At 43.3% G+C, this 23,850-nt stretch overlaps 1 protein-coding gene across 2 annotated transcripts in view; it reads right to left on the bottom strand.

Moving 5' to 3' along the window:
• Positions 1-23,850, bottom strand: part of nbeal1 (neurobeachin-like 1) — a 25,415-nt gene extending 1,565 nt beyond the window's left edge. Inside the window, exons 1-54 of one of the 2 annotated variants that reach the window (XM_037269979.1) lie at positions 23,734-23,850; positions 23,045-23,297; positions 19,484-19,575; positions 19,112-19,273; positions 18,917-18,998; positions 17,908-18,035; positions 17,740-17,822; positions 17,227-17,312; positions 16,554-16,920; positions 16,353-16,459; positions 15,835-15,921; positions 14,515-14,598; positions 14,294-14,392; positions 13,648-14,219; positions 13,339-13,471; positions 13,050-13,169; positions 12,652-12,961; positions 12,485-12,570; positions 12,319-12,408; positions 12,011-12,185; positions 11,796-11,929; positions 10,876-11,035; positions 10,657-10,759; positions 10,421-10,580; positions 9,410-9,568; positions 9,154-9,313; positions 8,976-9,064; positions 8,132-8,737; positions 7,865-8,040; positions 7,486-7,774; positions 7,096-7,404; positions 6,866-7,015; positions 6,630-6,787; positions 6,246-6,370; positions 6,033-6,159; positions 5,804-5,952; positions 5,574-5,707; positions 5,386-5,487; positions 4,989-5,084; positions 4,788-4,912; positions 4,369-4,509; positions 4,140-4,270; positions 3,947-4,056; positions 3,717-3,834; positions 3,535-3,632; positions 2,977-3,093; positions 2,795-2,884; positions 2,589-2,698; positions 2,321-2,493; positions 2,097-2,191; positions 1,841-1,957; positions 1,061-1,222; positions 811-959; positions 474-609 (exon numbers count right to left, since the gene is read on the bottom strand). In XM_037269979.1, the coding sequence (XP_037125874.1) occupies positions 474-609; positions 811-959; positions 1,061-1,222; positions 1,841-1,957; positions 2,097-2,191; positions 2,321-2,493; positions 2,589-2,698; positions 2,795-2,884; positions 2,977-3,093; positions 3,535-3,632; positions 3,717-3,834; positions 3,947-4,056; positions 4,140-4,270; positions 4,369-4,509; positions 4,788-4,912; positions 4,989-5,084; positions 5,386-5,487; positions 5,574-5,707; positions 5,804-5,952; positions 6,033-6,159; positions 6,246-6,370; positions 6,630-6,787; positions 6,866-7,015; positions 7,096-7,404; positions 7,486-7,774; positions 7,865-8,040; positions 8,132-8,737; positions 8,976-9,064; positions 9,154-9,313; positions 9,410-9,568; positions 10,421-10,580; positions 10,657-10,759; positions 10,876-11,035; positions 11,796-11,929; positions 12,011-12,185; positions 12,319-12,408; positions 12,485-12,570; positions 12,652-12,961; positions 13,050-13,169; positions 13,339-13,471; positions 13,648-14,219; positions 14,294-14,392; positions 14,515-14,598; positions 15,835-15,921; positions 16,353-16,459; positions 16,554-16,920; positions 17,227-17,312; positions 17,740-17,822; positions 17,908-18,035; positions 18,917-18,998; positions 19,112-19,273; positions 19,484-19,575; positions 23,045-23,095 (8,172 nt within the window). In that variant the 5' untranslated portion in view covers positions 23,096-23,297; positions 23,734-23,850. The remainder of the gene's footprint in view (positions 1-473; positions 610-810; positions 960-1,060; positions 1,223-1,840; positions 1,958-2,096; positions 2,192-2,320; positions 2,494-2,588; positions 2,699-2,794; positions 2,885-2,976; positions 3,094-3,534; positions 3,633-3,716; positions 3,835-3,946; positions 4,057-4,139; positions 4,271-4,368; positions 4,510-4,787; positions 4,913-4,988; positions 5,085-5,385; positions 5,488-5,573; positions 5,708-5,803; positions 5,953-6,032; positions 6,160-6,245; positions 6,371-6,629; positions 6,788-6,865; positions 7,016-7,095; positions 7,405-7,485; positions 7,775-7,864; positions 8,041-8,131; positions 8,738-8,975; positions 9,065-9,153; positions 9,314-9,409; positions 9,569-10,420; positions 10,581-10,656; positions 10,760-10,875; positions 11,036-11,795; positions 11,930-12,010; positions 12,186-12,318; positions 12,409-12,484; positions 12,571-12,651; positions 12,962-13,049; positions 13,170-13,338; positions 13,472-13,647; positions 14,220-14,293; positions 14,393-14,514; positions 14,599-15,834; positions 15,922-16,352; positions 16,460-16,553; positions 16,921-17,226; positions 17,313-17,739; positions 17,823-17,907; positions 18,036-18,916; positions 18,999-19,111; positions 19,274-19,483; positions 19,576-23,044; positions 23,298-23,733) is intronic. The other variant, XM_037269987.1, reaches the window with a different exon arrangement.

Here is a 23,850-nt window from a genome sequence, read left to right as displayed (position 1 = left end):
GATTAGTTAATATTTAATTGCTAGTGAAGCAATAAATAAAAATTGTGAAATTATGCCTGTCTGGACCAACTTTCGCTATGTTGCTATGCACAACAAAATACATTCTCTGAGGATATTTTGATATCTACTGTATAACCACATTTTGTACATATTACTTCAACATCAAAATAAACTTCTAGATTAGTGCAATAGTATCAGCTTGCATTATTAGAAATGATCTCGTGGTGGAATATGGCTTGCAAAAGCAGCACTTTTAAAGTAATGACTCGAATCAACATTTAACTCTTGAGTTGAGGACTGGACTCGAGGTGCTATGGTTTGTGGATGACAGAGCTGGGGCTGAACACCAGCTGGTCTCGCTGGTGCAGTAGGCGAGTGGGCGAGCGAGCTCGAAGGGGAGCCAGCAAGGGGGAAGCCATGAGCGGCGATCCCTCCAGGCTCTGAGCGATGTAGTTCCTCAGCGAGTTCTTTACCTCGGCCGGTTTGCCCACGCCCACGATGATCAGCTTGCCGTCTTGTAGGCCCAGCAGGATGTGACTCTGCTCCTTAGTGACGGATACGCAGCGTACAGGCACATGCATGGCCATGGGCTCCGCACACAATGAGAGACTGCAGAGAACCACAAGAATGTTCACTTGAACGCATCGTGAAGGGCAAGTCAATGCAGCGCAAACCTAAAATAGAAAAGTCATTCTTTTCACATTGTGCAATCAATTGGCCGAGGATCAGAACATGCTTAAGTTCACTCAGTGTCTTGAAGCAGATTGCGTTTCTCTGTACTAATATGACCGAGTTGAAGTTTGGATTTACCTGTAGAGGTCTCGAATGGACAAGTAGCCTTGCTCACTGCCGGTAACAACAAACTCCCCAGAAACGCACATATCAGTTATTTGCTCCTTCAGAGGTTCACTGCAAAGGTGCTTCCCATTCACAGAGTAAAGGTGTAGAGTGTTTTTGTCCTGTAACAAAAAAAAAACAAGACCTCAATCCGTTTAGGAGATGTTGGAAAATTAGCTGTCAATGTACTGTTTATTCAAGCAATATACTGTACTGTACATACTTTGAGTGTTGCTTTGCCCTCCAGGCAGGTGTGGACCAGCAGGTGACCCTCCCACGACACGGCCAGGTGGAGGACAGACAGCGGCAAGGAGCTGTCGCACGGCGGTCGCAGGCAACGCACGTACTGACCTCTGCGCACGGTGTGGATGATTACGACCCCATCCTGACAAACACAGGAAGCCCCCAAAAATGTTTGATGAGCGACTAACATTGCATTATCAAAGACAGCAAGGTATTTTCAACACTTTCTATTGTTCAATGACATACCCACATCGAGACTGACTGTATAAAAAAATATGAAATGGACCAAATTCGGACATAGAGGTTTTTGGCCCAACAACAGCTATCCCTGGATCTTGAGAACATAAAACTCTGCAGTAGCAACTAGTTGCACACTAGATGGTGCTGTGTCTAATTTATCCTCATTATTTCATCTACCTCAGATGAGATATGGAGAAAGATAATCCACCGTGTTTTCCATGTTGAACAAGGAGTACTGATTTAGTTATGTAAAAACGTTATGAAAATCTAAAACAAAAAAACTCTTTTTTTTTTTTTTTGCACCACAATGTATGCCGAGCTATAAGTGGCCATGCATAATTATGCATCATGAAAATCATTTGCTCTCTGTGTGATTTAGTGCATTGCAAAAGCTATTGGAAGTAATAAAAGTACTGCGGGATAGTCTGTATTCAACATGTTCAATTGGATGTGCCGCCACAAGAACAATTCGGCATGATGAAACTTGCTGTGCCCTTGCAGTTTGTGTCTTAACCCTCACCCGTGCTCCAGACACAGCCATGTCCAACTCTGTGCTGATACAAACACTAACCACCTCATCTGTGTGGCCGTACAACACCTGAACAGGTTTAGGGTTCAGACCTATTGGAGCGCCACCCTATAGGAAGAGAGAACAGTTCAAATGAGTAAAGAATGCCAGTGAAAATATCTTCTCAATTTATGCTGATCATTTTCACAGACAAACAAGCTTCAGCAATAAATACTATCGTATGAGGTAGGACCAGTGATGCTTGAACCTGTTGTAGAACCTGCCACACCATGCAGGTGGTGTCTCTGGAGCCAGAGATGAGGTGGATGCCGCAATGGTCTGTTGACAGGCAGGTTACAATATCTGGAAGGGGTATGAGAAGCGAGGAGAAATGCAAGCAGGTTGGTACCATCCAGAAGAACGGCTTTCCAAAAACACAGCAAAAGGTTGTCGACTCCATCATTTTTCAATCTACTACATAAATTATATTACCCATGTGTCGGATGTGCTGCCCGACAGTCTTGCCCTTGACAAGTGACGTGACTCTGAGGCTATTATCCCAATGACCTCCACTGAAGAGCAACTTTCCATCGTGCGAGACCACAAACAGCCTTGTTGTTGCCTCCACACCAGGAGCAAATGGTCCTGACAGAAAACGCTGGGTCCTACAGGCAATGAGTTGTACATGAATGAGCACGATGAAGGAAGTTTTTTTCTCTATTGGCTGCATGCGTGTTTGTGGCAAGTGCAGTATTCTCACTTGGCATGGGACACTGTGGGGTCCTTAATGAAGGTGAAGTAGTTGGAGATGTTCTTGTTGTAAGGCAGCCACCCATGGGTCCCAAACAGACAGTTTTGACTTACTGTCACCTTGAAAAAAAAACATGCACAAGGGAAAGTTTCAGTCTGCGGTGAATTCATTCAAAACAAATAGGCATTGGAGAAGAAGCAGGCTGTGATGCCAACCATTGTGTCTGGACTCCCTTGACTGATGAAGGAGTGGGACTGATTCTTTGGAACAATAGCTTTGACCAGTGGTACGTTATCACTGATGCCCTGCAAAACACAGAAAGATGGGGGTAGGGGGTTCCAATGTGAGACGTGGTACAGTAACGCTCAACAGTACGGGAAGATGGCAGAGTTCAAACCTCCACAAAAAAAGACTTAAGGTTGGTGAGATGTTCAAACATGACCAGAGGACACGAGTCCAGCATAGCCTTCCTCTTCTCCACTTCCTCCTGGGAAAGACGAATTGGATGCGGCTCCTAGTCTCCCACACAAACACAGACAGATGCAGTTCAAATGAAATACATGTGCTTACTCATTATTATGGAAAAGATAGCATGCATCAAGGGCAGTGTTTCCATTTGACATGTTTATGAGAATCCCACAGCGTATCACAAATCAAAAATATAGCAATCATCAGAAGCTCATCTGGATTAGCTTACTCTGTTTAGTCTAGGCTTGTTAAATAAAACACAACTTTCAGGAAGCCATGACATAATCTGATGTATAAAATGGCAACAGGTTTATTGTACTTTCTTCCATCTAATGGAAGAACATTTCATTGTTGTGCCTTTCACTGGCTTAAAGAGATAGATTTGTAAATTGATAAATCCGAGTTTTCAGAGAAACGGAGTGAAATTTGATCATTTCCAGTGGTATTCCGCATGATTGGGAATCACTGATCGAGGGTGTTTCTGAACCTTGAGTAGCTGACAGGGTGTCTGCCCAAAGTTGCTGATCATGCCTTCCAAGGCTTTTCGTTCCTTTTCATCAGTGATGGCATCAAGGTCTACTGCTCCTGTAAAGCCAAGTTAGCAACACATACTGAGACTGCAAAGAATTTCAAAGAATTAAACTGTGACGAGCATTCAGACTGCTTTACCCTCATATGTGCAGTAGTAGAAAACATTGAGAGCTTCCACCGCGGCGGGACCCCTTTGCTTGTAACCAAAGATCAGATCGATCCACTCATTAAGGTGTGCTGACACATATTCAGACTCCTGTCACAGTAACACAGACACAGAAATAATAAAGTATTAAATTCCATTTTTCATACTTGTACGACAAAATGCAGTGCAGTCAAGGAGCACATGAACTAGGACAAAAGCTCACCAGGGCTTTGCGGTGTTTATAGATAAAGTCCTCGGGAGACTTGGCCCATTTGGGCAGAATGACATCATTTACTTTTTCCTTGGTTATCTGCCGGCGACCGAGGTCAAAGTCTAGTTGACAGCAGAGCACAAAGGAGTGAGGGTATTACTCGAATCATATTTATCACATCTTAAGAGTCCTGAGAGAACCTCACCATTGTGGTTCTCAAGAAACTCTGGGAAGTAGAAGAACTCAGGTATGAGTTCCTTGACATCATTGGGATTGTCCATGAGAGTCAGCCACGTTGCCGGAATAGAGTGGAACTGACGGTCGGCACAGTCAAATCTGAAGACAATCAGAGACGAGATGACATACGTCAGCTACGAATGATGAATATTATAACTCAAGTAGCATCCCGGCCATGTTTGAGAGGACCATCTTACCGCCCACTCTGTAGTTGGATGTGCAGGGAGGTGAAGGGCTCAACTCTGATCAGGTAGTGCATAACACCAGCTGCACTGGAGTAGTGAGTGCCATAATGAAACTTGTCGATAGTTCCCGTCGGATCCTCAAAGCTGTCATACCTGACAGACGGCAGAGAAAATCTCTTGAAAATCTACCAATATACTATATTGTACACCAAAAAAAAATCCAAGTGTATTGATTAGATTGATTAAACAGACAGAGACAGACTGACAGACAGATTAAACAGGCTGCGTCTATTTTTGTGATTTAAATTAGAATAAAATCCTATTGTCTTGCTTTATGCAGAAATCCAGGTAAATCCAAGAGGTTTTAATATGTTTTCGTGCAACTGTACAATATTTTCCAGAGACACACAATACACATAGTGAAAACATACTTTTCTCGGACAGTTTTAGCATTGCGGTTGTTTTGCACTGCCACTGGCTTTGACAAATCCCTGAATACCAGGGGATCCGAAAGGTCCAGCTCCTTGGAGGTGTAGTCTGCCAGAACCCAGGGAAACTATTAACAAAGATACAAGAGTGGTAAACTGTCTGGCAGATCCTTTACCAGTCATGTATTCGGTTAGGGAACATACCACTGGATACTGAGCCAAGTCGTTATATGTTCTACCAGCAATTGTGTTGAGTTGCATCAGGTAGTCAAAGTTGGAAATCTCCCGGTTGACCCATTTCTGTGGAAAAGTTGAGCCAAAAGGGAAATGACATTCTATATTCGGCATTTCAGTAAGATCAATGCTCTATTTTAAAACTTGGAAATACAGCTCAAGGGCCACATCATTTTATGTAAATGCAAATGAGGTCCTTGACGACTGATTGCAAAGCTAGAAACGTATCATTATTTTGTGTAATATGATGCAACAAACATTTATTTGGTTTCACTGTAATAATGGTACTCTGAGGGAAACCGGACCTACAAAGTGGCCCGCGCCAAAAATAAGCTTGACACCCCTGCTGTACAATGAAGGTCCTGACCTGTGTTAATCCAGAGGCTTTAAGGAGCTCTTGTGGAGAACGTGTTCCATACAGACTGAGGGATCGCAGGAGCAACATGCGGTCATAAACCTTATTTCTTGCCTGTAAATTGGAAAACAGGGCAGTTACTGTATTGCTAGTTATCAAGACGTGAAGGTCAGACACGTTTGAGGAAGCAGATAGATCACCTCTTTCTTGAAGTTGAGAAAGTAGTTGGTTTGGTCAATAAGGAAGATCTCCAGGGCGGAGCGTCGCAGATTATATCGCCGTAGATGGACCTCACGGATCTGACTAAGTGGCCATTTAAAGTCATGGCCCACACCTTCAGTAAACATGGAAGTAAATTCATCATGATTGGTGTTAAAGATAACAACAATCTACCCGCTAACTTGTAAAAGAACAACAGAATCAGACACACCTTCGTCCTTCTCTTGGCTACTGTCGTAGAAATAGATGTGTTGGGTCGTGAGTTCCAGGCGGCCGGGTACCACGTCGACCACCGTCACCAGCTGACAGTCTTCCCACAGAATCAGTTTCTCCTTTTGACCTGCTTCCTCTGCTTCAATCCTGTAAAACAACATGAAAAATATGATGGAACCACTAAAACAATATCAATTGTGCCCCTACTGCTCGGGTAAATGGCTTACTGGTTATTTGCTGCCGCCAAATCATCCTCTGGCAGCTCCAAGATGTCATCTTCCAGGTTGGTGACTTTGACCTGCTTCACAGCCTCCAACAGCAGAGATTCCGGGTTGACAAACTGATGATGAACACCTGAGCAAAGTCACAGATGTCGAAATATTACAGAAACAAACTTATTATAAGAATATTCAAATCAATGATGGGATTTTGGGTCTTACCAAGGTTGTCTCGCAGGGCACTGGCCTCCTTATAAGGGTCAAAATTGTAATTACGGATTAATTTCAGCCTCATGCGGGAAAAGTTCTCTGCGCTGGACAGCTTCCAATGCATCCTCTTTGGCTGCCTGTTACACCAAGGTCAAAGGATGCTGCGTCTTTAGTATGAATGCGCTGTCAACTGTCCTTCAGTGGTCACATTCGCCGCCACCATATAATTCAGAATTTGCCAAATACTTTCAAGACAAGTTTATGTTTGAATGGCCATGCATGTTATTCATGAACAATTTTGCAAATGATATTTGAAAAAAAAAAAATAGATGACGTCCAACTAGACTGTGGTCGGCTATTTCTAAACAAGAAATGCAAACTACTATCACTTATTACCTTTCAGCCCAGGGCCCCCTCTCACAAACAAGGCCCCGCCGAGCTGCCTTCCACTGCCTGAGAGAGGCGCTGTTCTGGCTATGCTGTTGCTTTAACATGCTGTTGTACCTCTGGTTCTCCTGACGACTTTGGCGGGAGAATGGCTCAACAAAGTGTTCCTGGAGTAAAAAGGTGACATGTTAGTAAAGCGTAATTCTTGCTTTTATTTCGAATCCACCAAAAACTTTGCAATTAACCTGAAAGCAGATCTTGCTCTCCCCCCTTTCTCGCTCTCTCTTATGCAGGCTGACCATGAAGGCCTCATAGCACTCCTTCCAGTAGAGCGCCATACTCTCATGGCCCTGACTGAAGGTCTCGATTTCATACTGCTTCATGTACGGAATGATCTGAAAATAAATTGGAAAGACTTCACGAACACTGTCATCTCATCCGCTGAAATATGTCACGGCGCATTTCAGTCTCGTACATATTTGTCCAGATAGACACGCCACTCGGGTGAGTTGCAGTATAATTGGAAGTCCTCAAAGAAAGATGGGCTGCCGTTGGTATCAGGCAGTTGGGGTAGATGTAGCTCCATATAAAGCAGGCGGTGAACTTTGGATAGGAGCGTTCTCAACAGAGGAACCAGGAATGAGTATGTTTCTTCTGTTTTCTCCTGGACAGAGCGCCGCAAGATGCACTCAACCTTGCCCAGCAGGTAGCAGGCCTCATCCTGGCTGGACACTTCCTTCATTTGGAGAATAAAATTGAGCTTGGCAGTGGCTATTGCACACACCTGTGATGGCAGAAAAATAACAGTTGTTTTTATGACAGACGGTGTTATTTGGACAAAAACAAAATAAGGACAATGTTTCACCTCTGGGTCCTCTTGCGCCATGAAGCCGAGCAACAATCTCAGTCCGATTTGAGAAAGCTGGAACCACTGGGTGCCAGCAGAATACCACACCATGAGACAGTCCATCAATGTCACAGTCTCCTCTAGCACCTTCTCTGTCCAAAGCGATGGGTTGATTAGGCCCTCAGCTTGCAAGAAATCTTGTACTATGTGAAGTAGGCGGACCGCGTTCTCCGTGTGTTGAGGCAAGGTGGCGGCAGATGCCTCACGGTTGTCGGTCACCGCCAATTCCAACATACGTTCCATAAGACTAGAAAGCGATCGCACAGAGTAGAAGGTACATGTTTACCAAACCTGCATGTGAAAGCAGTGAGTGTCAACACTCTGGTAAAGGACATACCCGAGTTTGATTTGGTCAACAGGAAGTAGAAGCTCATTGGCTGTTCCCAGTTTGCTGAGCGCTGAAAAGACTTGGCCACGCTCCAGCCACGCCGAATCATCAGAGCCTTCAACTCCACGCCACATCACACACTGAATTATGTCCAGCAACATGTTGCACAATTCTTCCTCAGCCCGCTAGAAGGCAATGACAGATCAAGATAAATACATTGACAAGAATCGTTTTCATTTCCTCAAAGTAAGCTTTCCTGAAAACCTTTATTATCACCTCAGTATTATTGAGGGACTCCCCGAGTGAGATGTTGTCACTGAAGAGAAAGGGTTCTTCAGTCAATGGGGCGCTCTGATCTAATACTCCAGAGTTGCCTGGAAAGGGCTTCGGTGCATCTGATGGAGAGGGTGTGCTGTGCATACTGCCAGGGGTCTGGCTGCCACTCTCCAAGGCCTCATAGGCCTGCAGATGAGACAGATCAAGCGTCAAGCCTCCAGGTTTTCCCACTGGCCAGGGCTTGACTTGGCCTTGTGGCTCAGCAGAAGCGGAAGATGACGGTGTGTCCAGTAGTGAGATGACATCGTCGTTTTCCAGGCTGTCTACAGAGCGATTGTCGCCCATGCTGAGCCAGTCGTCCTCGGGGCGGTCCAAGCGCCCGGCACTGCTTGCCCTTGTTTTACGGTGCAGCGGCAGTTCCAGGCGGTTATTATTGCTTCCGCTAGATTGATTCAAGTCCAGGCTGCAGTTGCTGACTGTGTCTGCATTTCGCGATGGCAATGAGCCTTCGCCTCGCAGGAAGAGTCGGGCAAGGGTGTCCTGCCAACATTGCTGCTTGGAAATCTGGCAACCAGCATTTTGTTGGGACTGGAGAAGCTGGTACACCTAAACATGAAGAGGAATATTAAAATGCTAAAATGCTTATTTCAAGATTTCAGAGTTATTTGTGGAGGTTTTTTTTGTCACGGGTGGAAGTCTGTGACATTTAAAAAGTTGCTTGAGATGTTATTCATCTTTTATGGCTATTAGGGATTAGTAAGATGCCTGATACGATTGTCCCACTTGTCTTGCTATGAAAAAAAAAAGAATTAAGGGTCACAAGAAGTAGTTTGTGCTTTCTCACCCTCTTGCAGACAATGAGCCGTACTCTGGGTCCAGTTCGATGAGTGAGCTGAACTAATGCCATCAGATCCTTGTAGTTCACCACTTGATCTTCATATTATAAGCACACACATGCAGCTTACACTTGGTTGTCTTCCTCTGTTACATCAATTATTATGATTGTGAAAATAAAATCTGACCTGTGTGCAAGACCTGATTGAGGAGACAACGAACGAGAGTTGGCGTGATGTGAAGATCGGAAAAGAGTAGAGACAGGCCGTTGTAGCCCGCCTCCCTCAGCCTTAAACGCTGCTTGTTTTTCTCATAGATGCGGTCACATCGCAACATGCGTTCAAACAGCTGTGCAGAGGTAGGAATAAAGAATGAGCAAATTGTACAAGTTCTGAGATGAATGGTGGAAATGTTGGTATTCAGATGGAGCTGGCTGTAACTCACCTTGAAGACAAGCTCTCGAAGGCGGTCAGCGTGTTTATTGTTGAGCAGAAGAGCATAGCAGGAGTCAGCTGCTCCGGGCTCAAAGAGGAGCAGGAAGAGCTGGTCTCTGGATGGACTGTTCTGAAGGAGGCTGAGTAACATCTCGAAGAGACCACAAATCTTCAACAGAAAAATATCAGCAAAATTAGTCAAAGGACTAACCATAATATTGAGAGTGTTATTATTCATATTCTCTGAAACTTGGCCAAGAAATCATAAATTCTGCCAGGGTATGTAAACGTTGCAATGTTTATAGTTACAGAGAAGAAAATGCCTCAAAATAATAAAGAAGATTAGAGAAAAAGGATGCCTGACGTGAAATGAGCCAGTAACTTCCTGTGAAGTCACTTCTGCAGTAATTCCCATTGGGACCCCGTCTATCACGTAACAACAAAAAAACCCAACAACAACCAAGCTTATGCTTGCATTGAAATTTGTTTATTATTCTTATAAATGAGTCGTGGCAAAGTGCTTACGTAAGCTCGTCACCTGTCACCAAGGAACTCTGGTTCAACAACCCCCCCATCTAGACAAATGGCTACACATTGGTCAAATTTACAAAAATATATATATTTTTCTCATCTTCTTCATGTTTATTTTTAGTAAGTGTTTTTGAAACTTTGTGTGAAGTGCTGAAAAGACCAAGGAAAGAACCATTACATTTGAGTGTAGTTCTGGAAAAGGAGCCCTTTGTAACATTTGTAAATATTTCAAATTTTCTTGAATTAATAAATCTCAATGGCAAAATTCAGGCATAATGTAGGAGTGGGACAACTATGAATAAAAAAAAAAAAAATGTTGGGCATTGACGGTCAACTGTCATTTCATAAGTTTTAACACAGTCGATAGTGTTAAGGTGCTGGACAAACATAGAATAAATTGCAGGATCTAAAATTACCCGAATGATGAGAAATGGATGGATGGATGAAAGCAATTTGGTGATGTTTATGTGTGTGATTTATACTTTCTCACCTGATCTTCGTCCCCAATGGCAGCAATATATCCAATAATGCTGTGCATTTCCTCCTGGGAGACGCCCTTGCTGATGTAGTACTTGATGAGGTCGCAGAGCGATGCGCGGATGTTCACAATGTCATCTTCACTCAGGTCACTCTCTTTATTACTGTTTTTCCTATAGTGAAAAGCTGATTCCAATATTCTGCCAGGTCGGACTGGATTGGCCATAAAGTTTGGAAACGGAATCTTACCCATAATAGAGACGTATGATGTCCAAAAGGAATCGGACTCCATATTTCTTCCGGAACTGCTTCCTGTTGTCTTTGATGACAGTGCTCAAGTACTGTATATGGCCTTCCAACGAAAACAAAACAAAACATGAAAACTCAGAATTGCTTAAAGTAATAGTAAATGTCCCCAATTCATTATTTTAAATTTGCAAATGTATTCTTTCAGTTTTGAGGTCTGACCTATACGTAAAGGGAAGTCCCCTTTGTTCCAAATGTTGAAGTTGAACAGTAGATGTGTGTGAAGTTGTTGCAGCAGGCCCTGGTTCTTCTCATAAGTCACCTGCTCTATCAGCAGCTGCATCGCTACAAGCACATTGACATCAATGTGTCCTGCTGGAAGCTGAAAACATACACCACATTTAAAACATACAATGTACTGTTTATTAATTCACACATCACAACTAACCCTGACCAAAACACCGCACCAGGAACTCATTGAGAAAAAAAAAACCAGGCTGTGTGCGAATGTGCATATTATTTCCTACATAGTGCATCACTAAGGGGTTACACCATTTTATAGGGGTGTCCAAATGTACAGGGAGCAAAAATTTAGCTCACTCAAAAAATTACCCACGATACACTTGGAAAGCTAAATAGTCAGAGATCTTAATGCACCGCTTCATGATAACACGTACAGTGATCATCTGATATGTAACGAAGGGAAAAGTAGTGAGCTGGCTGTCCGAATCACCAAACAGAACGGGGGAACTACTTTTTAGTGCCACATATAGTGTGGGACTATATAATGAATGAGGGTTTAGGGGATAAGGTTGGACATTCGGATACAGCCAGGGTTTGCATTCTTTGTATTCACTACTCAATTTATGATCACTTAATTTATTCATTCCTCCTGTCTCAAAATATAATCCACTGTATTGTGTGAATATGGTGACAAAAGAGTGTCTTAATGAGTATCCTATTAGCAAACACTTTGTGGAATTAAAGTGTCCACAAGTGCTTCAGTCACAGAACAGTTCAAGTTGATCCTAGTGACCTTTTGATCGCATACTGAGCTAGTGAACTTTGCACACAGCGCCAGCATTCCTTGCCGGGCCTCCCAGACACTACTGTGAATGTGAGAAATTCGCCTCAACACACACCTTCTGCAGCAGAGCTCCCAGAGTAGCGACACCATGTGAGTGGAGCAGATTCTCCTGGTTTATAGCATGCCTCTGTAGAAAATGTTTCAGCACCAACAAGAAGGTAGCCACCAGATTCTTCTCCAGACGTGCTTCTGTTAAAGTATATCAAGAATGAAGATTTTATCTGCTGCGTGCTTGTTGGAAATGTATTTAAAGGGTGGTGCCAAACATACCTGAAGCCCTGCTTGATGGGAGAATGACCCATTCTCCATCAGGCGGAGTGGTCACATCTGGGGTGATGAAATCTGACCCAGAGGCATCACTATTCGCTTGATCAGGGGTCAGGAGTGACAGCTGTTCTAGTATAGGGAACAGCACTTGTAGCCCGCCTACGCAATTGATCATATCCTGTCAAAGATGCAGAAAACAATAAAAACATGCACGGTATGCTTTGTGGAAGAATGACAATGTGCATGGGTAGGCAACTCCGGTCCTCGAGGGTCGGTGTCCTGCATATGTGACGTTTTTGTGATGGCCTCACCTTGATGTCCCAGTTAACAACTTTCTTCCCAGTAAGGCGTCCGTGCAGTTTGTTGGGGGAAAGATCAAGACAGATCGGGTTTTGACAAGCCTGTTGGCAAAAGTTGGCTTAAGTTTACGTGAGACTTGATATATAATGCTTCTTATTTTTAATAGGAAAAAGTTACCTTTGGTGAATAATGCAGCAGCAGTTTGCTTGAAAGGTCACCAAGTTCAGACTCTTGGGCTTTTAAAGGAGACACGCAGTTTGGACCTGTATAGAAACAACATGTCAAGCAACATTATTTAGAATGACTTTTTAAGTCCTCCATCTATATAATCTCTCAATGTTTACCAGCACTACAGAGGGCTTTGATGTGGTTGGGCTGCAGGGCTTCATGGAACACGATGACACTCGCCAGCTGACCCTGCAAAGATGTGGGGCTCCCCCACTCACTGTCCTGGGTCCCTGCTGAAATGAGCTTTGTCACAGACTCAGGCTTCCCGCTCAGTAGTCCGCCCCAGGTGTGTGGCGAAAGGATGCTACCCAATGAGGAACGTGTGCTGGGTGAGGTGGCTGATGAGATGGGGGGGTCAGGGATCTGCGAGGGAGGCGGAGTTGTGGTCCGATGGCCCGCTGAGCCGATGCAGCAGGAGGTAAATGGCTGTGGGAGACATCAGTGAGAGTAAGCAATCATGTAGAATCCCAATTTCATGTATCATACATCGTGAATAATGACGATAAATGCATACCTCAGACATGGTGGGATACTTGAGGGGGGCAGATAGCTTCTGCTGTCCATCCACATAAATGTAAACGAGACTCTGCCCAAATGGCCTCTTTCCGGGTACGTGCACCACACCAATGCTGTGCTGTTGACAAGAATAACAGTAAACCCAGACTTATACTGCCTCTCTGTTAATGTGTGCTATCGCTAACACAATACATTATTGACAAGGCAGACAATGTGCATAGTGGTGGTTTGAGAAATCATGACAGCTTTTTGCTGTATCAAGTGTGCAGTAATAACATGTCGCTCACCCAGAGGGAGTCACAGAAGCAGTTGTCGGGCAGCATGACTGTGACGTATTCCTTCTTTGTGCAAACAGCTACCACCAGCAGACCCGCAGAGCTAATAAAAGCCTCAAACCCCATTCCCCCTGAGGTAAAAAAGCTGCACAGGTAGACAAAAGGGGGAAAAAAAAATCTTAATCCAATGTTTCATTTGTTAGGGATGTCCCACTCAGTAAACTGTGTGCTTTATGAATTATTTTCTTATATATACTATCGATTGTCAATGAAAATAGTGTTCTCTTAGTTTTTTTTCACCAAATGTTCTTGTTGACTAACCTGTAGAGCTGCTTCCTCTTGTCTTTGCTAATTGGACCCAACTGATCCTGGTCCAGGGACAACCAGGCTAGGAAGCTGAAGGCAGAGCCTGGCCAGCGCTGCACAGTTGGAACAGCGATGCCAGCCATGCTGGGCGAGAGATCAAAGTACTGCATTGCACTTTCCAGACCCTGCTTCCGCACCATGGCTAAAAGAGCTTTCAGAGCAGGTCCCACATAAGGATGTGCTTGGCTGGACTCTGGAGGTCTGAGCAGGTGCAGGAGCCTAAGGAGATCCCTGGCACTTAGGGACTGGGAGCCAAGAGAGCCAACTAGACGCAAAAGGCTCTCTGCACAAACTCGGTGTAGCCGCCGGTGGCACTCGAGAACAGCCAGCGCTCTCAAGACCATGGCGGCATTGACACAGGTAGTGCGTGTCTGCTGATTGAGGCAGATAAGTCGACAGAGCCAGTCAGCAGCAAAAATCTGCAACTCGGATGAGTCTAATTCCGGCAGCCACTGGATGAGCAAGAGTAAAGGCTCAACATTGCTGATTCCCAAGAGGCCCACAGACGTGTGCTCGCCCTCCACCGCCTACACATGCACCCAAAAGACACACAATTGATTACAACAACGGACAGGAGCAACAAAACAATAAATAGCCTCACCATGTTCATCAGCTCTTTAAGGAGGTGTCGAGATGGCTGGCCGAGCGAAACGAGGACTTCGTATAAGTGATTGTAACCAATTCTTTCTTTGAACACCTCCTGTGAGGTGTCAGGAAAAAAAGACATTGCTTTTATTATCTATGTATGATTTCTGTTGTTATTACCAACAGAAAATGACACAGCAAGTTTCTTCCAATTCCTTCCTCGGAAAATTGGATTACCTTGGCAGCCGGTGATTGATGCATCACTGTGGTTAGGGCTTTAATAGTTGCTACAGCAAGAGAGTCTAAGCGTCCTTGTATCACCTGCAAAAAAATCAACATCATTGTGTTTTCAAATATATACACCGTGTAAAAACATGCAGACAATTTAACTCCACACAGATACAAGATATACTTTATTTACTGAATTAAAAATATGGGGTGAAAAGGTAGCAGTCTTTGGTTTTGATCCAAGTGGCAAAACATGAGTAAAATCATCCTCAGTGGTTAGAACTAACTGGAGTAGCTGCAGGGATCAAAGTTTTGACTGCATGGGTTACCTTGAAAAGAAGTAAAATCTCAGTGACAAAGAAATGGAAAAAAAAAAAAAAAAAGCACAAAGATGCGTAGCTGACGACAAACACAGAGAATACATGCAAGCCCACACACCAAAAGCCAAACCACGAAAACAAACACATCTCCTCCCAGCTCTGTCCTGCTCCTGTCCCAACAGGTGCAGTGTTCCTCGCCTGATGTTTCAAGAGGATGAAACATGCACTTTGGACCAGCTGGAGTGGGACTGGGTTGAAAATGTCAATGAGCCCATATTCCCTCACACCTTTGAACTCTGGGATGACAACATGACAACTACTCCAAAATGATAGCATTCCAATGGAATTCAAGACAATATTTACAGGGGAGGGAAGAAACAGAAATGCTACTGGCTGGCAAAGCTGTGGGGGAGGCATAGCGGTCACTCCTCAGCAAGACAGGAGATGTTTTTGCTATCACAGCATTTGTTGTTTTGGTTGATTCTAGATACAGAATTTATTGATGTTTTGTTAATCTGTACATTTGAGCTAAATTGCAAGTGACTCCACAGCTGATTATGTCGTCCTGTGTATGTTGTATTTCAACCGATAAATAATTTGCATATTCATTAGGTTTCGTCTTAGCTCAAACAAAGGCACGTTAATGTATCTGAATGCAAGTCTATCATTCTTTCTGTAGAGTATCTTAATCAATGGATTGTTTAAAACTTAACTTTTTGAGTAATACCAGTACAAAAAGCTTAATGAGAATAGTGGAACACAGAATACGATTGTCTTTTTTTATATTCATGCAGAACATAAAGACTGGATTGTATATGATAGCGTTGAAGAGTTACAGTTTATATTTAGCCGTACGATTAGTCAATCCGCACGCCTAAACCTTCGTAAATGTACTGGGCAGGGTCTGGTGAGGGTCTTGCTGTGGAGTGGCCAGTGTTTCTGGTCAGGTAAGGGAGGTGGATAGCGAATGTGGCGGGGGTAGGTTGAGGTGGGACTTCCTCTGTTGTACCTGAGTGTCTCTCCCTCCTGTCAGTAACCTGTTGTTGGTTATATCTTTCTGGTCCTTGTCTGCCGCCGTGCACCTAGCGTTAACCAGCTGACACACACAACAGGCAAGATGTCAGCATAGCGTGTGGGGGAGTTGAGAGAGCAGGAGAAAGGAAGGGGCAAAGTTCGGTGCTGGGGAGGAAAGATGTAGCGGGTGAGAGGTGAGAAGACCTGACCCTCAGTAGGGGTCACTGTGGAGGAGTGATGGTGATCCAGCCGAGCTGTAGAGAGTTACCATGCATGCTCTGTACAGGTTGTACACAAAAACTCTCAAGAGAACTTAACGTGGCTAACAGTGCAGAGCGCTAGAGATAGGTTACCAAAAAATAAAACAAAAAAAGCTTTTGGATCATTCATAAGAGTCTTATGCTTTTCAAACGTTCTTGCTAACCTTTAAAATAAGAGGAAACTATCACCATAGCTTAATTTTGGTTTTTCTTTTGGGAATAGGTCACAGGCTGTAATGAGCTCGGAAGTTACCTTGCTATTCTGGAGCAGACGTGTCAGATGCTCAAAGCAATTACTATTGAGGAAGATGGCTTGTAGAACTGGCCTGTCTGAACAAAGGAACATGTCCCTCATTGTGTCTGTGTGGCAGAGGGGGGGAAAACACAGATATAAAGTGACGAAAGCACCATTCTGCAAAACCAAACAGTTGTAGGAACAAGTTGATTGCCATACCTAGCATGTGCACTTGCAGTGCCACAAAGCGGCTCTCCCAGTGCCTGCCTAGTGTTGACACTCGAACTTTGGCGTGCTGCTGCTGTGGCTGTCGAGCAGCAACCACAGCTGCCGGGTCTGAATTGAGCAGCTTGAAGTAGTTTTCAAGCACGGAAGCGATTTCTACTTGCCGCTGGTCGGAGCTGGCGGCCAGGAGGCACTGCACCACCACCCTCAAACAGCCTAAAGTCAGACATGCCTTCCGATCAGGGGCCTCACTGTCCCAGTCCTCGCCTTCGTCTGAGGAACAGCTACCCATGGAGCTGTCCACCAGAACCCGGACCAAAACCTCCATGGTGGCCGGAGAGATGGCAAGCAGTGCATTTTTCTGGAAGGGAAAGTAAAAGAAATTTGATTGGGATTTTTCCTGTCTTTATAACATCGTTAGGAATGTGCAAAACGCAAACCCGAAGCGGAACATAACAGTGCCTTGAAAAGCATTCAAATGCTTTGAACTTTTTCACATCTTGTCAATTTTTAATCATAAACTTGTGATCGTATGTAATCGACCAAAACAAAATAGAAGAACAAAACACACTTATCAATCACACGTTTCAATCATTGCTTACGTGAAAAACATTAACCAGAGGGATTCTTCTTATGATCTGTTCACCAAATCTTTCAGGTGCCTTACCTGTTCACCAGCTACTATAGCACCAAAAAGGTGCAGTAGACAACATTTCAAGCTTTCCTTAAGGTGCTCACTCTCTTGAAAACACTCTAGAAAAAAGGACACATACAGAATGCATTAGTGGACCCTAAATCGACCAAGATAGCAGATAAAATAGGGTGCTTGTTTGCATAGAATGTGTACAAAACAGACTGGAATGAAACAGTGACTGATGGTATTCCCAGGTTATCCATTAACTTACTGTTCTGTCGGGTAGGACATCTTAGCATTATTTGTGAATATATTTTAAGAATAACTCCTCAGATGTAAGTTTGGGAACTACTGTAGCATAAAGAAATGTAAATGCGAAAAAATTCCATGCCTGGCGTCATCATCATCGGCATGGCTGGCAAACTGAAGGCAACTATTTAAGTTGTAAGAGAGGTTACATAATAGATTTTTAAGGATTTTGTCGTTTTTCTACTCTTGAAGAGTAGAAACGTGAATGAGAGTGGGGGTGGAGCGTTAGAAACATACGGTAAAAGAAGGGGACAAATTCCACAGTAAGTGGAGCTGCTTTGTACTTCTGCCTGCTTCTCTCGACTGTGCCCAGCTGCTTTCTAGATATAAAAAGACAAAAATGAAAAGAATTACACATACTCTATATTCTAGTGGCAATCGGTTGTATCGGCCGGATGATCTTACCCGCAGATTCGATGCCTCCAGTTGCAATAAGGGTCATAGAGGCTCTCGCAGAATGCCAGTGCATGACGGACAAACTCCTCAGCTTGGCTCTGGTCCACCAACTCCTTCTCTTTGGTATTGCTCTTCAGCTGCAAAACCAGAGATGCACTTGAGACACTTATTTTGATTTTTCTTATACAGTCAATTGCACACCGAGCGATGTGACCAGAAATGACTGCACTGGCCAAATGCAAAAAGATTGGTGACTCGCACGATTTAAAAAAAAAAAAAAAAAAAAAATGGTTATCTGGGGATGTGCCACATATCTTACAATATAATTTTCATAGAACCGCAAACATGGCATGATGGCCAATGAAAAAGCAGATTATCTTTTTCAGCCACAGATAAAAATAACATTTCATAGAACAGAAAACTGTGAGTGTGTTTACAGTATATGTATTGTATCCATATATTGAATATTTCAAAATCACTATAGAATGTTCAAGAGACGTGTACAAGATGTAAACAATGGCTGTAGAGCGCGATGCGGGGTCAGCGGCCTGTGAAGCCACACAACACCAACGTCCTGAGTGTTTCTGGGCCGACCGGGAGTCATGAATTGATTGCGTAAGCAAACAGCAGCTAATTCAGAACTAATGGACTTTGCTCGCTATGCACGGATGTTTCGAATTCCAGCCAGTCGCGACTATTCCGACACATTTTTTGCCAGTTAGATCCAGAGTCAATTGGTTCCGGGGTCAGCTAAATCAAAGTTTTACTGTCCTGTATTTACAGCTTGCCGGTGAATGGCTGGGTGTACTATAGCTTAATACCTGGAAATGTAATTGTTGTTGAAAATGTCATCCTGCATTTGACAGAGATGCTTGAGGCTTCACTTTTTAAAGACATACAGTATAGATAATGTATTAAAATGCATTTGTACACCTTGGCGACGGCTAGCAGGAGAGAGAGAGAGAGAGAGAGAAAGAGAGAGCGAGCGAGAGAATAAATAATAAGGGAGATGAGAGACCTGCTGGATATAAAGTGTCGTCATGGCAATGATGTGGTTAATGTAGGAGCAGGTGCCTATCTCCTCCACATTGGACAGGTTCCTTTTAGAAACAACAACAAAAGCATTAGTGCATAGAAGAAAAAAAAAATAAAGTCCACAAATAAGCTTTGATATGACATTATCTTGTATGTAATAAATGTTTGTTGGCCTGACCTGCAGACAATAATGAGGAACTTGAGTAGCAGCAGTGCCAAGTTTTGCTGCTCAGGCTCAAGACCATCAGAGGCTTTTTGGACACACTGCAGAAGTTGATGGCGCAAAACCTGGAGGATGTTGTCTGGGAGAAGGGTCAGTACCGGTGGGGGCTCCTCCAGCCTGCACATCCATTTGTATTATGATCCTTTTTGTGTTTACTTAACTAAATGCAATATGGTTGGCATGAAAAAGTTAACATTTCCCTTTTATTTTCCACTGATGATGTGCAAAATCAGCAACAAAACACAGGAAACAGCCTTCAAGCTTTATGAGAAGGCAAGCATTAAAGAAGGAAGCATAAAAAAACATCTGATTCGAGTCATCCTTTACCTTAAAGGTGGCTTTTCAAAGTCCACATCCAGACATCTGTCATAGGAGCTGATGAAACTCTCCAGCCATAGCTTCAGGTAGTCTGGGTCCCTCTGAGAAGAGAAAAAGGAGGCCACAAGATTTAAGATTTCCGAGACTTTGGTGCGCGAGCCAAGCAGTTGTGCTTTTCAAATTTTTAGGGATGCTGGTATTGATACTGGTATCAGGTTTCTATTCAACCAAATCCATTGTGCTTTATAGTCCACCGACGAGCAATATTATGATTATACTGTAACAAATGCCTCAAGTGAGTGTTTCATTGGGACACAATATGCACCTGGTGAAGAAAAAAAAAAAAAAACAAGTCGGGCTGCATTCTGAGGGGTGAGAGGATGACAGAACAGGGTAGTAATGATGGTGTAGGAGATGGGGGGGGGGGATCCGATAGCAACTTGCAGAGCGACATATCCTAAATTCCTGGAACAAAGCCCAGACAGAGATGGCTTGGCAATAGCAGCCACAGAGGAAGACTGAGTATAATGAAGCAATGTTGTGCGATTGTCAATTATTATAATTATGCACAACGACACAGAAAATGTTTTTTTATATATAGATTTTATATATAGATCAAAAGAAGTTGCACTACTTATATTTGTATACAAACAAATGCAGCATTAAATGCTCATTGACAGCTCATCAGATGAAGATTGACTGCTTATGCCTGTCTGGGTATCAGCCAAGCAGAACAGGAAGCACACTCACTGCTTTTCTCATGAAGTCATCAAGGCAAGCCAGTGACTGCAGAAACACCAGCCCGCGCCACGTAGTAAGAATGGGGAGATTTGCACTCAGAGAGCACAAGACCTCGGAGTCCCAACTATTGGCAACAGAAATATTTACGTCTTGTTCTCTTGTTGTAACTGGTTCTGGATAAACTTTTAGGTTTTTAGACTTACTATTAAGATCCTCCATAATTACAACATAATTACAATAATTTCAAGGAGTGGCTTCCCAGAAACCTCCTATTTGAGCATCCTTGGAACAATACCTACTATATATATCATGGAGTGAGAAAAAAAAAAAAGATATAGAAAAATTCATAACCCAGGATTAGCAGATGAACAAATACATAAATAACATGACAACATAACCTTTTTGGTGGAAGTGACACCCCTTTCTGTCGGGAAATAAAAGTTTGTGTGGCTTTATTTAGAAATTGGGTGTTTGTTGTATGAGCTGACACTGAATTTATTGCAAAAATGTTCAATCTTTTCCACCATTTGACGAGTGAGAGGCTTACCTCACAAGTGTTAAGACTGACAGCGTGTGTGTGTGTGTGTGTGTGTGTGCGTGTGTGTGTGTGTTAGTGTCCTCATTTTGGCAACACTTTGGGAGCACAGATGCCCATTGAGGGTTTGGACTGTGGCACACATGGACACACCCTACACTGTATGGCTCCTTTTACCCAAGGCCTTCTTCACTCAACTCGGGGGGAAAAACATCGCGCACAAACAGACAGACAGAAAGAAACCCACAGAGTGTCATAGTCTCATTCACTCACACAGACATACACATTTGTTCATAGAAAAATAATCAAATATGCACCGATGCTGGCAAATTGAAGTCACAATGTTACAATAGGAGTCACATCACATTTGCTCAAAATCAAATTAAAAAAAACATACTTCCTTTCATCACATTTAGTCCTTGAGCACAGTTATGTCATCACATTGTGAAACATCTAATTAGATGTGCAACAACCAAGGTCACCACTTTCAGTTGTGGCCCTACAAAGTGTCACCGTGGAAGGACACTGCCCCTGTGTCAACGAAAAGCAAAGAGCAGTTGATGACATTGCGCATTGATTGTGATCGTAAGAATGTTCTGATCTGGTAGAGCAGGTCAGGCTCTGCTATGTGACATCATCTGCTGATTTTAGAATTGGACTTATGTTGCTAAGGAGCTATGCTGCTGAGGCGCCCAACTTTCCAGACAGGCGTGGTCGGCCAGTTGCTGTGCTTGTGTGGACAACCCTTTGTGGTCGAGGTGACATGGTTGGACTCGCTGAAACCACAAGGCTAAAAACGCTCAGTGACAGTGGATTTTAAAAAAGGATGTGGTCTATGGCATCACAGGGTAAAGATGTATTTAATGAGGCGGGTGCACAGGGCATAAACCCATATGAGACAATGCTGATATGAAGTCAGTTCATTTCAGGAGTATGCAAAGCAACGACAGAAATGAGAAACAAGAGGGACATGGTAATCAGCAGAGTCAGTACAACATAAATATTCACTTTTGTCAAAATACAATACTTTTGCCTGGTTGTCAAATTAACCGATTGATCGACAACTAATCGATTATCAAATTAATCTCTGACTGTTTTGATAATTGAGGAAAGTCATTCATGAAAAGAGACAGACTATTTTTCGAGTTTGATGGAAATATACATGCATATTTTCAAACTCTGGAAAACAATAACAGTGACAGAATCCAGTGGTTGTAACATCTTGACCATGCGCCATGACATGCATGTATTCTGAAAATTCAACTGACTCCATTTATTTTCCAGGCAACATACTTTTCCAATAAGAATATGACTATTAAGAAGTTAATAAAACTATACATATACATAAGTCAGGTGGCAACTATAAACTGAGAGTACATTCTTTATCCACAACTTCCTCTTTTTCACTCGGAGGCAGCAGTAGCGTAACCGCAGAAATGATATTTTTAGTAGGGATGCACGACATTGGAAAACCATGTGATATGCAATATGGTTGTTGAATATAGCGATATCAATATTTTTTGCAATATTTAACATGTACCTAAATAATGACATTTGTATTATCTAATGAAATAATTATATATATTTTCATGTGGAAAAATAAGCAAGCTTAATGTATTAACCAAGATAATGTTGCATGGCGATGCGTCTGACTGACTGATTATTACTGCTTGTTTTCCGTCCGTTTATCTCAGAAAAATATATATACCCCTTTTGTCTTTTCTGCATCTAATTTCTCATCCAGGGACAATCTACCAAGCGACACATTGGCTCATGGCCAGAACAAAACCATAAAAACTGATCTTCCTGACAATGTATGTGATGCTGACTCAGTGCAAGCACACACTCCTGAGTAATGGTTATACTTTTGACAAATGACTGAGAAGTGTGTGCGTGCGTTTGTGCAACCACACCACTGGCTGAAATGAACATACCTTCACGATCATGTGATCATACAAGCTTTACTTCCACACACAGCTTTGCTTTCATGGAGAAAATACTCTTAAGTGGGGGGATGCTGTACTGTGCGTGTTATTGTCAAGGATTAGAGTGGGCAGTGTGTTGCTGCAGCCAGACTTGCATGAGGAGCAGCTCAGGCAGGCGGTTTTGAATGAACGCCTGGAAATGCTTAGTCTTTAAAGGCAGGTGAATAAAATCTAACCAACAGCTGACTCAAACGTGCTGTCTCACATTGAGTCAGCTCATTCATCACAATAAACACTGCACACCATTCAGAGACATAATAATGAGATGATGCAACGGTGCAAGAATGGATCAATGGGATCGCAACATACCTTGGTGCAGTAAAGCATCCAGACCTCGTAGAGTCTCTCGCTAGATGCCATAACTCCCAGTGTGTGCCCCCGTTGGGCTGCAAGCTCCACAGAGGTCACTTCAGTGGGAGCTTCATGGTCGAACTCAACCAAGGTTTCAGAGTAGCAGCATCATGATCGTCCCACGCTGGCATTACATCACACAAAACAGGGAAATCCACAGAAAAAGGTTCCAAGGAAATAGCCGCTGGGGTTTAAAATTCCTTCAGCTTTTCTGGAGAAGGAAGAGACAGTCGGTATCTTGAAGGTTGACTCGGTCAGGATAGTATCGCAGACTTAATAGTTACCGCAGAAACTTATCGTAACGTTAAAATCTATGTTACTCTCGATGTACTTTAAACTGCCCTACTGTATCCAAACAGAAACACCAGTCTGACTCAACTCGATCATCGTGTCTACTTCTTGCGTGTGCACGACATGCACGCAACAACCAGCCTCGACGGTGCGGTAACAGCTGTGTAACACCTTCAGATATTTCAATCAAAAAAATAATCCTACCTGATCAAGCTAATACCAAGCTAGCTGTCAAAATCCACCATTCCATCAGTGAACATTCCTTTTCCCTTCTCCTACTCATATGACAGAAACTGCTCGTCTTACAGAACCTGTCAAACCACAACGGTCGTCGATTTTTATAACAATGGCGGTACCTGTTTGTTTTGATTTTGCCAAAGAGAATCTTGGCGACACCTGAGCAGCGAAAATTACTCTCTTGGTCGGAGCAGAACGTGTCAAGTTGGCACAAACAACGCGATGCGTGGAGTGGA

Source organism: Syngnathus acus, chromosome 2 (assembly GCF_901709675.1).
Source record: "Syngnathus acus chromosome 2, fSynAcu1.2, whole genome shotgun sequence".
Taxonomy (NCBI): Eukaryota; Metazoa; Chordata; class Actinopteri; order Syngnathiformes; family Syngnathidae; genus Syngnathus; species Syngnathus acus.
The sequence above is the reverse complement of the archived record's forward strand: the minus strand, read 5'-3'. Positions and strand labels throughout refer to the sequence as shown.